This window comes from Dreissena polymorpha, chromosome 6 (assembly GCF_020536995.1).
Source record: "Dreissena polymorpha isolate Duluth1 chromosome 6, UMN_Dpol_1.0, whole genome shotgun sequence".
In the NCBI taxonomy this organism is placed as follows: domain Eukaryota; kingdom Metazoa; phylum Mollusca; class Bivalvia; order Myida; family Dreissenidae; genus Dreissena; species Dreissena polymorpha.
In genome coordinates, this window is record NC_068360.1 from 66,296,015 (window position 1) to 66,312,289 (window position 16,275).

Genomic DNA, 16,275 nt, shown 5'->3' on the forward strand with positions numbered 1-16,275 from the left:
TCAAATTTGACCCAAGGGGCATAATTTGAACAAACTTGGTAGAAAACTATTAGATGTCACTACATACCAAATTTGGTAGCCCTATGCCTTATGGTTAAGGACAAGAAGATATTTAAACCGTTCACAAAATAGGCACTATATAAGCATATAATCGATTTTGTGGCCCCCAGGGCAGGGTCAAATTTGACCCCTGGGGCATAATTCGAACATACTAAGTAGAGGACTATACAATATCACTACATACCAAATTGTGTAGCCCTAGGCCTAATGGTTATGGACAAGAATTTTTTTTTTAGTTTTCACAAAATAGGCATTATATAAGCATACGTTCAATTTTGTGACCCCCGGGGCAGGGTGAAATTTGACCTCAGGAAAAAAATTTGAACAAATTTGGTAGGGGACTATTAGATGTCACTACATACCAAATTTGATAGCCCTAGGCCGATTGGTTATGGAAAAGAATATATTTGAAGTTTTCACAAATTGGCCTTATATAAGCATATGTTAAATTTTGTGACCCCCCGGGGCAGGGTCAAATTTGACTCCAGGGATAAAATTTGAACAAATTTGGTAGAGAACTATAAGATGTCACTACTTACCAAATTTGGTAGCCCTATGCCCAATGTTTATGGACAAGAAGTTTTTAAAGTTTTCACAAAAAAGGCTCCATATAAGCGAATGTTCAATTTTGTGACCCCCAGGGCAGGGTCAAATTTGTCCCCAGGGGCATAATTTGAACAAACTTGGTAGAGGAATATAAGATGTCATACCAAATTTGGTAGCCCTAGGCTCAATGGTTATGGACAAGAAGGTTTTAAAGTTTTCACAAAAAATTAGCCCTTTATAAGCATATATTCAATTTCGTGACTCCCGGGGCAGTTTCAAATTTGACCCCAGGGTCATAATTTGCACAAACTAAGAAGAGAACTATTACATGTCACTACATACCAAATTTGGTAGCCCTATGCCATACAATTATGGACAAGAAGTTTTTAATTTTTTCACAAAATAGGCCTTATATAAGCATATGCTCAATGTTGCGACCCTCGGCGCAGGGTCAAACTTGACTCAAGTGGCATAATTTGAACAAACTTGGTAGAGGACTATAAGATGTCATTACATACCAAATTTGGTAGCCCTAGGTCCAATGGCTATGGACAAGAATATGTTTGAAGTTTTCACAAAATAAGCACTTTATAAGCATATATTCAATTTTGTGACCCCCGGGGCAGATTCAAATCTGAACAAACTTGGTAGAGGACTATAAGATGTCATTACATACCAAATTTGGTAGCCCTAGGTCCAATGGCTATGGACAAGAATATCTTTGAAGTTTTCACAAAATAAGCACTTTATAAGCATCACTTCAATTTTGTGACCCCCGGGGCAGTTTCAAATTTGACCCCAGGGGCATTATTTTAACAAACTAAGAAGAGAACTATTACATGACACTTCATACTAAATTTGGTAGCCATATGTCATACAGTTATGGCCAAGAAGTTTTTAAAGTTTTCACAAAATAGGCCTTATATAAGCATATGTTCAATTTTGTGACACTCGGGGCAGGGTCAAACTTGACCCCAGGGGCATAATTTGAACAAACTTGGTAGAGAACTATAAGATGTCACTACATACCAAATTTGGTAGCCCTAGGCCCAATGGATATGGACAAGAAATTTTTAAAGTTTTTACAAAATAGGCCTTATATAAGCATATGTTCAATTTTGTGACCCTCGGGGCAGGGTCAAACTTGACCCCAGGGGCATAATTTGAACAAACATGGTAGAGGACTATAAGATGCCACTACATACCAAATTTAGTAGCCCTAGGTCCAATGGTTATGGACGAGATTTGTAAAGTTTTCACAAAATAGACCCTATATACGCATATGTTCAATTTTTTTACCCCCGGGGCAGTGTCAAATTTGACCCCAGGGGCATAATTTGAACAAATTTGGTAGAGGACTATTAGATGTCTCTACATACCAAATTTGATAGCCCTAGGCCCAATGGTTATCGACGAGGAGATTTTGAAAGTTTTCACAAAATAGGCCTTAAAGAAGCAATTTTCTATGTTGTGACCCCCGGGGCAGGGTAAAATTTGACCCCAGGGGCATAATTTGAACAAATTTGGTAGAGGATTATTAGATGTCTCTACATACCAAATTTGATAGCCCTAGGCCCAAAGGTTATGGACGAGAAGATTTTGAAAGTTTTCACAAAATAGGCGTTAAATAAGCAATTTTCAATTTTGTGACCCCTGGGGCAGGGTCAAATTTGACCCCAGGGGCATAATTTGAACAAATTTGGCCAGTGGAGCTAAAAACTGATTCTTCGTTAAGCGTGCAAACGGGATGGAGGAACATTTGTTGATGCCTTTTAAAAAAGTTGTTTCATTGTGTGGAAAATTGAGTTTAAAAAATGTATACACAATGCCTAATTTGTGGCAAATTCCAACAATGTCTGTGGTTTTTCATGTAAAAACAAGAGATGTGTTTGTCAGAAACATAATGCCCCCTATTGCGCCGCTTTGAAGCCGTATATTTGACCTATAAGGATGACCTTGACCTTTCAGTACTCAAAATGTGCAGTTCCATGAGATACACATGTATGCCAAATATCAAGTTGCTATCTTCAATATTGCAAAAGTTAAGTTTTCGGTCAGACAGTTAGCACATATAAGTTGGTTTTACAAATTCACTGAGTGTAAACATTGGGCACTTATATAGCTCAAAGTGACCGGGAAACAAAATCTTGTGTTCTGATTTACATGCATGTATTTACACTTGCAAAATTCAAAGTAAAGAATGGTAATTGTTCTCTTATTGCCAACAACTGCATAAATCTTATTATTGTAAATTGGTTGTTTTGTCTTTATTACTACTTTTGTACATTCTGTTGTATTGCCCTCTTTATATTAACTTTCAACATATATATTATATCCAGTAATTGTAGATATCAGATGTTTTGTGATGTAAATGTGTAGGGTTCTTGTTACTTGTCACACCCATTTCCATTTCATAATGCCTTAACACTGATATAGGATATTAGTGATTTTTGATTATTGTATTTATGTAAACTTATTCTTTATGCTGATGAAAGTGTCATTCTTTATTTTCACAAAGATCCTAGTATCATCAGTAGTGTTTTTTGTAAAGGACTTGAAAATTGTATTAAATGGTTAGTGGATAACAAACTGTCTTTACGCCTTGGAAAAACTGAATGTTTAGTGTTTGGTTCCAAAAGGAAATTATCTAAACTTCATAATTTTAATGTAAAATGTAATGATCACCATATTGTTTCTCAATCATCTGTTGAACACCTTGGTTCAATATTCGACACTGATCTTTCTGCTACATCTATTGTTAATAATATTATTAAAAAGGTGAACTCAAGAATAAGATTCCCCAGGGGCGTAGCTAGCATTTTTTTAGCTGTAGGCCCGAATATGTTACATACAAACGGTGTGTGTGTGCGGGGGTCCTCCCCCGGAAATTGTTTAAATCTTATAACGCCTGTGGTGAGATTTAAAGCATATCTAGACAAATAATAAGGTAAAAAAATATAAGACTTTGGCCTGTATTTCTTTGATATTTTACTGTTTTATCTCAATGTCAGAGAACTAAATTTTACTGTATTATCTTTATACCAGAGAACTAAATTTTAAAACAATATGGAACAGAGAAACATTTAAAATTGTAACACTCACTTATTCACAAGTCAAACCATGGGAATTCTTTCCAATAATACTGTCTGCATGTCTATATAGAAAGAAGTGCCTAATAGCAGCTATGCCCCTGTTCTTGTATAGACAAAACCACTGTTCAAATATAGAATTAAAAAATTGTTATGTAACTCATTGGATCAATGCCATTTTGACTATTCTAGCTCTTCATAGTACAATGGTATGAGTAAACAGTTTATAAATAAATTACAAGTTGTACAGAATAAAGTTGTTAAATTTATTCATATGACTCTAGAACATTTTTGAAAGTTAAAGATTTTAGTAGTATTGGTTGGTTAAATGTTCAAAACAGAGTTAAGCAGTTAACACTCAACCATGTTTATAAAATTGTTAACAAGATAAGTCCTTCTAACATGACCTTTTTTGTATAATAATTTTAATTTAGTGTCTGATATACATAATGATAACAGTAGACATAGTAAAGATAAATTTTATTTACCTCAATGTCCTCAAGTGAATTGTTTTACCAGCACTACTTTGTATTATAAACGATCAAAGACTGGAACTGTTTACCTGCTGATGTAAAAATCGTTATAAAAGAATAAATATGAATTTGAAAACAAAGTGAAAACTTTTCTCACAGACAATATGATTGAAATTGAAAGAAGATGCTGATTTTATTTGTTACTAGTAGTCTTATTTTTTAAATTAATGTTTTATGTGATTGGTTTGTTATGAATATATACATACATATATAACCAGTATATATATTACTGTTGTTCAAATAAGTCATCAATAAAGTATTTGTACGTACATTTAAATGTGATGACAAGATAGTAGTAAACATTGTGTAACTAATGCTCTCTAATAAAATATGCTAATTACTATTTGATCTCAAGACTATAGTCTCAAGTTTAAATTAACGATATTTTTATGCGTATTAATGCCACCATTTTTGTACATTTTCCACCCATCTTTAGGGCCCCATTGGAAATAAGTTGCAAACCTTTCATGGGACATCCTGTGGTATATATATCATGTCTTGATTTCAACTTCTTGTAACAACTTGTTATTTCAGATCTCTGCCAAATACACTGACTATTTACTTGTAACTGAATTTAAATGATTAACTTTGACTGTGATATTAAAAATGTGATATATCAATGCATTGTGATCCAAAACCTGTGATAATTGTTTTCCATTTGCTAAATGTTGTAAATTGACTGTATTGTATGATCTGTACTTGTATGACATATATATACATATGCATGAATAAATCAATATTTAGAAAAGTGTGACTGACACTGTTTCCAGACATATTACAGCTAAATTACTTAATGTCAGTAATGGCAGTCAGGGATGGAAAATATCTTTTTACAATTGTTGCCAGCACTGTCGACCATATTTAGTGCTTTTGTTTCCCATCTAAAGAGTAAAGACCCAAAACCATGGGCATGCCTGTGATATGTATCTTAAAGTTTCTTTAAAGATAAATAATATAAATTTTAACAACACCACTGCTCAGTTTTAACATTTCCAATACAGTATGTCTTATTTTGAGAGGCCATTCTGAATTGAGTTCATTTCCAAGGGCAAAATTATGCCTTAATATATTAATATTACCAAACTGAACATTGTTACACTGTCCCTAATTTTAATGGCACTGGATTGTTTAAGGCTTTGAAAAGCTAGTTGCCTGGCCGGGATAACAACATCTGGAATTAAAATGCCTAGGATAAAATATAAACAATATCTGCCAGAAATACTGTATGGTTGCCATTATCAAATGTACAGAAAGAATCGTTTTTCAAATTCAATCAAGCCCCACTCATTCCATTCCATGAAACCTTTCAGGTGTCTCAATACTGATAATAGCCCCACTGAGGGCCATATGGCTATGGTCCATATACAGTTTGTGACTGCCTGGCTGGTCACTATAATGCCATTGGGACCAACGTGGAGTTTACTATTTCTTATATAACATCGAAGAGTTTTTTCTGTACCACTATACAGTGTTGTACGATTTTTTATGGTATAGAACATAAATATATGGATTAAATCTCAAAGTTTGTCGCCTGCAGCCGAACATCAGCAATGTTGCAATGAATATAATTTAAGAAATACTGATTCTTTTAAGTTTGAATAATGTTGTTGTTTTCACTTCAATAAACAACCAATTGGCTTTCTTAACATTTTATTAAAATTTGAATATTTTGCATGCAATAATATCTAATTTTAAACAATAACATTAACGATTATTCTATTATATTACTCCTTAAAGATATTGGTCCTTATATATCTATATTATCGGTTGATTTAGTGCAAATTTATTGGTGTGTAACCCGAACTATATTTTCGGTGTAATATCTTCCGCCTAGAGGCGTTGGACATATCCTTCCGCCAAATACACCCGAGAGACGATCGCCGTTATGGCGGAATTGTCCGAGGAGTCCCGATTGCATTGATTAAGGTGGCAATCAAATACATCTGGGCCACGCTTAGGGAAACTGGACTTAATGCATGTGCGTAAGGTATCGTTCAGAAATAGCCTTTCCATTACACACAGGCTAGTTTGGTACGACACGATCTGCCTAGACTAGATTTTCGTTTAGAACAGTCATTACTTAAATCAAATTAAAGCGGATAGTGGCCTTCTGGATAAGCCTGCGCAAACTGCATAGGCTAATCGAGAACGATACTTTAAGCACATGCATTAAGCCTCGTTTTCCCATTGCGCGACCCATTTACTTCTCAAAACAATTAAAGACACGTACATTGCATGCTAAAATGGATGCATTGAAATGAATGCGTTAGAATCGAAAATGGTGTCACAGACGAAATCCTGTTACTGACAGTCTAGGACACCGCTATGAATAACGAAGAAAAGGACGAGATTTTAAGTATTCATTGCCAATACTCACAACAAATTTGACAAACATTGGTGCTGATTCAAGATCGTCACGGAATAATGGACTTTTTATGGCAATGGAAGATGACTGATGCAACAGTGTAGACAGTACAGAGCAGTACGTGTTTGAACGGTGCTGAGATTACAAAGAAAGTTGCGGCAGTTTAGGTGATTTTCTTTTTAATTTAAATGCAATAATATTTACATATACTATGGGAAAAATGATATGAAACAATGATGCATCGACAACCTGATTTTGATTTTATTTGCAATAACACAACTTACAGGTTGGAATTACAATTGCTTGATTAATACTTGTGGCAAAACAAAATATGATAATTTGTAAAATAAATAAATACGCGATTTACGGAAGGTTTTAAGCTCGAGTACACTAATTTCGATTCAACTTATTATTGTGGCCCTCGGCATTATTCGTGTTTTCTATTTGAGACAATACGTCTTTAATATCGTCCTGTCCTTCTAACGAACAATCAATTCGTTTTTAAAACAGACTCATTGCGTCATTTTACCACTAAAGGTTTCGTTTAATGGTCATCTTCGCTAACGACCCTGTACCCGAAACCGAACATTTTAAGCTTTGACGACGCCGAACTGGTCTGAGTTGGACATGCATGTGACTATCTTCGAATAGATTGATTTGTAATCAGCACAAATGACAAAATGAGCATTTTACTTGTTCTCGTAATCGTTATTTTACAGCATGTCGGTTTGACTAGGTTCTGACAGATTAATCTTTCAAGTCCCGTGTCAAGAACAATACCGCTGATGCACTTGTTGGGATGTTTCTTGCAAATTCAATGCAGACGAAGAGTATCTTTAGTTATACGCACTGGTACAATAGTTTTGTCCTTATAAGTAAACACGTTGATGGCAATAGTGTCGTTAAGTTTTTCCACCTTTCTTAAGTCAAACAAGGCTAATGAATATGTATTTCCCGTAGTGTTGGTGTCAGCATCACATGGGTAGTTTGAATGAAGGCATGGTAATGTGTTTTAGAAGTTTCAGAGAATAAGCAAATAGCAGATAAAGCATTTGTCGTCGTTGCTTCGATTTTTGCATAGCCTCGTTAAATTCGAATATGGCTTTAGCCTTCCAAAGCTAATTTGAAATATATCGCGCTTCGAAAATATGGCTCTTCTTTTGATCGCATTTTCGCACTGCGGTCGCGTTACTACTTAAACACATACATTCCATTTGATGAAACTAATTAAAAGTACCCTTGAAAGTAAGAGACCTTTTATCTGATTTCTTTTATCATCGAACGATTTAAAAACATCGTGCTTTTGGGCATACGTAGGGTGTTAAAACCAATTGACAATGTTTCGATGTAATGCCGTTGCTTCACAAATTGGCAATTTGTGAAAATGTTGCATCATGATTCATGATTAATATCGCCACCGTTTGCTTGTAATTGTTAGCATTAGCGGAAGAACAGGGTTCATTAGTAGAGTGGCTTGCGGTGTCTGATCGTATACTAGTTACCAGTCCGTGCCTTCGTTGTTGTTCAAATGGATGATTTTGAAGGGTATGACGCGAGCTGTATGTGGCACGAGGTTATAAAATAGTGCTGGATTTTCTCACCTGACATAATTTATTGAGTTTAATTGTTTTATTATGTTATATTCAGTCGTATTATACACGTGGCATCGAAAAGACGATACTTTGACGGAAACGTGACTCGGAACAATCAGGCTGAGCAATCAGCACAAACACTTTAAATGGGGAGTTCAAAAGCATTGCTTCCATGCTCACTTGTTCCGCGGCTGAAATGGAGCAACAACGAAACCAACACCTTCTGATAATTAATTATTTAATAGTAGATACATACACAATAGTGTTTTTTAGTGTTTTACGAGTATGATAAATTGTAGTATTCTTACGTATTAAAATAATACTTACTGATTGCTGCTGTTCGTCTTGCCCAACTTTAGCCGCAGTACCTGGTTTTATGCTTCTACCAAACTCCCGTATATCACTCACGCCTTTTTAACCTGCTTGTTAACAAATGCTTCATGAATGATTCGATATTATTCCGTCATTATGATCCATTAAATGATTCAAATGCGTGGCATGGCTAAAACCTACGTCAAAATTAAAATTGTTAAGGATTGGCTTAGCTTGTAAATTGTTGAACAAATAATTTATTTCACATTTTGCTGGATACTCGATACTCAAAATGGCATTCACCCTCGACCGTGATACGTTCAACTTTTCATGAAAAGCATGTTCCTTCTTAAGATCACCATACCTGTGTTCAAACATTACACCTGTTTATTAACAGTGTATTGTGAAGGACATATATTTTCAAACCGTGTTAAAATACTTTTCTCATGGTGGGTAATGAAGCCTAACCGTCTGAAATAAATTACCGTCTGAAATAAATTGTAATCATTTCAACTAGAGTTTTTATCAATTATTCTTTATTTGACAATTTTCACGTTTACTGCAGCTTTAACGACAATAGGAGTTTTTTGACATATGAACTTGTACCTCAAAATTAAATTTAACGTATAAGTGTATATCCAAAGTGTACAGCCAGAATTCAAGGAAAAAGGCAATTATTATTATTATTCAAAGTTATACATAATATTAACTCTTGTTCGTAACATATTTTGATCCAAAGTGATTGGAAAAACATGCGTATGGATGTCATATTGGATGCAACAATCCAACCACCGTGTGTTTAGTCCAAACGTTAAATAATCGCTCTGCGGAAGGTTATATAAATCATCAACATAATTTAATGAGAAATTTAGGAATAGTTATCATTCATTTTATTATATTTTACTTGTGATAACCAAAGTTATTATTATTTCCTTTATGGCAGTCAATCTTGATTTTAAATAGTTTTATTAGTATTTATTGAAAGACGTATATTGCCGAAAATGGCGCACTTTTCGATAAAATTGTAACATTGTCAAACTATTATGTGTATATATCATATTATATGCCATAAAAGTAATAAAAGTAACTGTGTCGTAATAACATCGTATTGCAAGTATATTTTTTAAATAATTGATACCACAATAATACATGCAAATAGTACAGTACATGAGCAATAGTTAAACATATAAAGCCATTGATGAAGACTAAAACCATTTCAGTAAACATTTAAAAAATGAAAGACTCGTTTATTGCAAATTATTAGAACAATATTCCCATGCGAGTGAGTTAACAAATGATTTTCATACACGATTGTATATAAAAGCAGCAAACATTAAAAAAGTATCGATACATCGATCAACACATCACTGACAATAAGTCCGTACGTAAAATTATTCGGCTGTAATATAAGACATTTATGTTAACAACCAATTGAACTTTCTATATTTGCATTTTCGTCAACAGTTGCTTCCACTTGTCTTAGAAAAGTAAACAGTTTGTCTCGCCAACCTGCTTTGATGCCAGGATATTTGACACAACCTACTGCACACGCAAGTATCGAATCGATGATGCCATGAAAGTCATTCAGTATTTTTATATTCTATATCAATAGAATATGACACAACCTATTGACCGTTGTTTGACACTGAAATAGAGGATTTTGAAATACTTTTAACGTGTCCTATTTCTTATACAAGTTACAAGCCGGGAACGTACACGATTTGAGCGGATATACATAGATTAAGGAGAAGTTAATACTATTAATATATGTATAATAACTCGCAACTGTGCTTTACACAACAATCGACTTACATGAAGACTATTGCGAGAGTAAGGATTTAACTAATTCACATACCGATACATCGCAACTTGTTTACATGTACCGAGATATATAACCATATTATCAAATGGTAATTCGTGTAGGTTTGCTTCGATGTACCAACAAATGTGTGTCATTTGCTTAAAATTTTTGTTCTGTGTAACATATATTTTAAAAACACATCGTTACAAGATACGCTATTTATCAACTTTTTATACACATTATTTCGAAAGAAAGTACAACTGTACATACTATTATCTATATACTATTTAATCAATTATAGATTCAAAAAAATAAGAATACATTTTATTTTTGAAATACAAAACTGATATATTTCCCCGTTGATCGAAATGTACTCGTTCAATGTGTTATCTGGTAGATATTAATTCATATAGGTTTAAGCTTTAAAATCTAACTAAAGTATAAAAGCATGAACATTTTGTGTATTAAGTTCAGTTCTGATTTACGATTACGGTAATTTGAATGAAATATTTGGACCAACGCGTTTACTCATGCATTAAAAATTACACTTATCGAAACTAAGTATATATTTGAACAGCGAAACAGATCAAGTGAACTAAAATAGCTAATGACATTGTTTTGAATTACGCTTAATTAAAAGATAAATAGGTAAGCGTTTGACGTTCACCAGACGATTGGACATTTAATGTTTAACTAACTTAGATTTCAAATTATACTGGTCAATACTTTATCTTATATGGTGAATGGTATCGCGTGAGATTTGTATACCTCTTGTCTTGATATTAAAATATGTGAACAAATCAAGCAATGAACGCCTTGATTCTGGCTTTCACCACTGCGTCGCACGAGAAGCACTTCCGGGCACTGGGGTCGGTGCTGCACCCCTCACAGGAAACCAGGTGGCCGCACGGCAGGAACGCGATACACACTTCCTTTCTACGGCAACGAAGACATTTTGACTGCGCTTTAAGCGCGCGGTTTTCAAGTAGGAGTTTTTCTCGTGTTTCATCCGAACGATTGTCTACATAATAGAAAAGAAAAAAAATGTGATTTTTGGAAAATTATCACATCTTTTCTACATACAATCTGTACTAATACAACAATATCTAAACCCTCGCTCAGAAGCAAAATGAAAATGGCTATAAGCAGCTAGCCAAACCCCACAATAGCCTGCGAATAAATGGCAGTTTGTTTAGGTTTCATGTTGTGTGCTGATCATCAGTATCTCAGGGTTGGAAATGAATGCTTTAAAACTTTAATCTAGCACGAAAGGTCATGGATTTGATTTTCTAAGGGGCAACAAACACATCTAATTTCGTATCTGAGTGGTAAAAGGTTGAGGGAAAAATATTTAATCTTTATTCCGTTCTTTTACGAAATCGAACGTAATAACCTACGTATACACCCTAATTATATTATTATGTTTTCTTTGCAGTTTATGACGTCAAATGTTTCATAATTGACAAATAGTAAGAACACATTTTGTTTAAACCATCCAAAAAGAGGAATATTCATTTAAAGAAAATTTGTTATTCAAGCACTTACTAGAGGCTCCCTGTAGCTGTCGTCCTCCTGGTTTTATAGGCACCACTGTTTCACGTCTATCGTTCGGCGTAGCGATAGCTGCCTCTGCCACACTGCTACATGCAAAACTTCCCGCAGGGATGGAACTTCTGGCGTGTTGGACAGGTACACTTGATAATTGAGATTCGCCAACAGTCCGATTAGTAGTGGCAGTCAACTCACGTGTGAAAAGACCCGATGTACATTCGCCCGAGTACCCACTTACACCATTCTGTACATTAGTAGCAGGCTCTGTAGTGCGAGAACGGGTTGTCGTAGATAAAGATGAAACGTCCGGTCTTGCTGCAGAAACGTTCTCTGTTTCCCGTGTTTCGGGTTGCTCATCTAAATCATCCAGTGATTGCAAAATCCGATTAAGACGAGGGTTTGAACTTTCGCTGCTGTCGTCTGTGACTGGTTCGTTGACTTCAGAGTTGCGTAACAGAAAAGAGCAGCTAGCGGACACTAGTCTGTGAGCGTGCAAAGGGTCGTCCCTTTCGTTCCAGTTACTTATGCGTTTGGCGCAGCAATAGCAGATGACCTCATCGCCTTGACTAGCGTAATAGAAACCGGCCTTAGCAAGTCTTACACACGACGGTTTCCCGTGCGTTGGGTAAGTTCTAAATGTACACAGGCGCAAAAGTTCATGACGCATACTCTCCTTGGGATGCACGCATCTTCCCTCAGCAAGTCGGTTGATGATCGTTATCACTGGGCTTATCACTGGAAATACCCAGATTGAGGTTGGCAATCCATACATGATTTCATTGCTTCGTAGCCAGGTATTTCTACGTAACCTGGAAGCGAGAAAATCGTGTTCAGTATGTCCATATCTTCCTTCAAAGCAACAATCAACATCTTCTTTGCAGGAATCTTCATTGTCATCTTTTAAGGAGAATGTTTTAAATGAAGTTGCTTTGATTAAGGAGCCTTGTTTGTTCCATGCATACAATGGTTGAATTTTAGTTGGACTAGAAGACGCAATCGTAATTGGGATATCCGTATCGCCTATGCAAACAGTAATTGCATTCTTTGTTTGCTTAGGTTGTGACACTCGGTGGATAATTAATTGTAACAAAGCTAAAATCTGTACACATAAACCCATACAACGAAGATATATTACATACACAAGTATGCTAAAAGGTATATGATAAATATCAATATCATCAGCTGTTAGGTCTGGCACGGCGAGACGATCGTAAGCGCAACAAGCACACTGCAACATTCGAGTCAAGGAATTATAAAAAGTATGTGAAAATATTGCATTGTTTGTCTGTAAATGTCTGTGTGATGTTTTTGTTCGGTTAAACACTTTTACTTTATCTCTATGACAAAGTGTTGATGTAAGTGCTCGACTGGCGTTTCGCACTGTATATTCATGCAGTTTTTGCATGAACATAGTTCTCCACTCACTTGTAACGCACGATAATGTCGTTATAACATGGGTTACATTTGAAAAAAGAATCGTCATATGGAAACGTAGATTTCTACTGGGTTCCGTTCTGTAGTCATGACGTTTGTCATGAGCACATAAATAGCACAATCCTCACAAGAAAGGCTTTTAAAAGGGACGGATACAATACATATGGGTGATACATATCCGTGTATAACTTGCAATAGCTTTTTGTAGCTGTTAGCTCTTGAATCAATTAAAGACTTGTATGTCCGTTGAAGACATGCAGACATGCATAAGACTGTATCTGCTAAGACTGTGGATTGGTTTTTGCTTCTTGTTTCATTTGCTTGTTGAATAAAGCTGACAAGATCTATTGAACGCGATGGCAATTTTGTTACGTTATGTAATGCAAAATCGACAAAACTCCGGTGGCTATCAAACTTATCATCAGGTATTCTCGGTAAATGTTTCTGAGAAACATGTTCCGTACTCGAGGCATCGTAGGTAGTTTTCTGAAACTAACAATAAATAGAAATTAAAATGTATGGTTTTAATTACAATGTTTACCATTCAGTTTTGAAATACAGGTCATTTTTTTATGACACACTTATGACCTGTGTAATATAAAATCATAATTATTCTGATTTAGTTATTACAATTCCACTGATTGCATAAAACAGTATATATTGCAAAGCGGTTCATGGATATACATGAAACGTGAATAATATGTTTGAACATACCTTACGTTTACAATTAATATTATGACAATATAATGATATATTCTGACAATATAAGAATATTGTCTTACATTATTATAGACTTACAAAATCGTACAATCGCTCTGTGAAATTAACATTTTTGTAATCTTAATACAAAATCGTTCTTACTTCTTCGCGTTCAAAATCATCTTGTGAATATGTATAACTTGCTATCCAGGCGATCGTCACGTGTGGATCACAAGAGTCGTGTAAGATTATTAATCCAAATATAAATGTTGCAAACCTCTGAAAGCAACAACAAAAATAATTATAAAAAAACAGTAACGGAATGCATATGTTCACTGCTCATCAACTGTATATTAACGTGTGAGGATGGAATGCTCGCACGTATTATATGTAATTTTGACTGATGAGATTAGTTACGTCCTTTTTTTATTGTGTTACAGGAAATGCAAACGGAATAGTTCATATATAACTTGCTTAATGTTGATGTATTGATTTCAAACATGAAATTTACATTCCATTTTGATTTGTACATAACTTAGTATATAATACTTTCAGGGTATTACTGTATCCTCTATCAGAGTGCTGTATTAGCAGAGGTATTACTATAAATTCACTTATTATCAATATAAGTGTACTAGCACTGGCCAATAATTGTTGATAGACAGACAGACATACAGGCAAACAGACATACAGACAGACAGACAGATAGATAGACAGACAGACAGACAGACAGACAGACAGACAGACAGACAGACAGACAGACAGACAGACAGACAGACAGACAGACAGACAGACAGACAGACAGACAGACAGACAGACAGACAGACAGACAGACAGACAGACAGACAGACAGACAGACAGACAGACACACTACACTTGTTTATTGCAGCTTTTTTCTGTCCATTGTTCTGATACTACTGAAGTTGTTACTACTTTTTTTACGTTTCCCCATTGACGGTTCAGTAAATAATCTAATAATTTGTGATTGAAGAGGTTTCAAGATATTTCACTGATGTTTTTGTGCTCATATTTATACGTGTAACAATTGAAATATCCATCATGGTCGCATCTTTGGAGTGGAGTATTTAATAACTCGTTGTTAAAGCCATACAACTAGAATAATTTTGCTTATTTCATTAAAAACAAACGGCACTTTGTAGAAATGATTTTCTATAGATCACATATAGTGCACAGTGACTTACATTGTGTGCTAATAATATAAATTTTACGAGAAAAATTTAGACTGCTTGGAAAAAAAACGAAACAAGCCAACCATTGATCACGTGAAATTCCTTCACTTTATCATGTCTACTAAGTCATTTGTAAGCAATGCACATGGCCGGGTAGTATAAAACTTACAATAACATACATATTTATAATAAAGCAGGTAGTAAAAATATGCAAGTGTTAACACTTATTTTGTTTCAATGTACAGAAAGACGTTTTGTAAAAGATGAAAGGGCATTTACATTTCAAAAAAAGGCAAATAGAATGGAATATGTAATGTGCTTCTGAAATGGAGAGTGCTGAAACAAACGAATGTGAACTCTGACAGTTAGGATTTGATCAAGCGTGATGCATTTTTGACAGGAAATTCCCTCCATAGCAAAGCTATAGATTAGCTTTGTTATATAAAAATACTGATATTAACCATCGACATGTTTGTTTGTTTTTTGTTTAAATGTTCGTATTTGTATACTATCTCTCTGATTATCATCGCGTGTATAACAATAAACATCTATATTATATTGGAATTGTGTTATTTTGTTTTCTCAGGAGATTTACTAAGATGGTTTCAAGAAAATAACAATAAGTATCAAAACTTACTTCTCTTCCGTAGGCTTTATTCACGTTAATCCTCAGGTAGTGTAAACCAATCATCGGTTCGTCTATTTGCTTATTTACCTGCAGATACGATTACGTTGTTTTACACTTGTAGAATATGAATAGACAACATGAACCATTATACTTATATGATAAAACTTCCCACGATATTTAATTGGTATTTGTACTCATTATCGATCTGATATACTGTATTGAAATATGATCTCAATAGCATGACATTCATTTCGAAATATATAATTCATGCTACACCTTGATCTAGTTTAGTTAAAAATACCGGTGACGCATGAATGGGATCCCACGCATTACTTTTATGGGAGTTCATTAATGAAGTAAAAAAACGGTTGCGGTCCTTCTTGTCATGTTTTAGGCATTTTGTAAAGTTATATATTATGTTCATGTAAAAACTACGGAATACCGTTAGTGCCATCGTGGTTACACATTAAAATCC

The 16,275-nt window shown here is 34.7% G+C and overlaps 1 protein-coding gene across 1 annotated transcript in view; it reads right to left on the reverse strand.

Annotated features, from left to right (window-relative positions):
• Nucleotides 1-10,467: 10,467 nt before the first annotated feature.
• The window catches only part of LOC127836321 (uncharacterized), a 62,819-nt gene continuing 57,011 nt past the window's right edge, over nucleotides 10,468-16,275 (reverse strand). Inside the window, exon 6 of the mRNA XM_052362845.1 lies at nucleotides 10,468-11,319. Coding sequence (XP_052218805.1) covers nucleotides 11,099-11,319 — 221 coding nt within the window. The 3' untranslated portion in view covers nucleotides 10,468-11,098. The remainder of the gene's footprint in view (nucleotides 11,320-16,275) is intronic.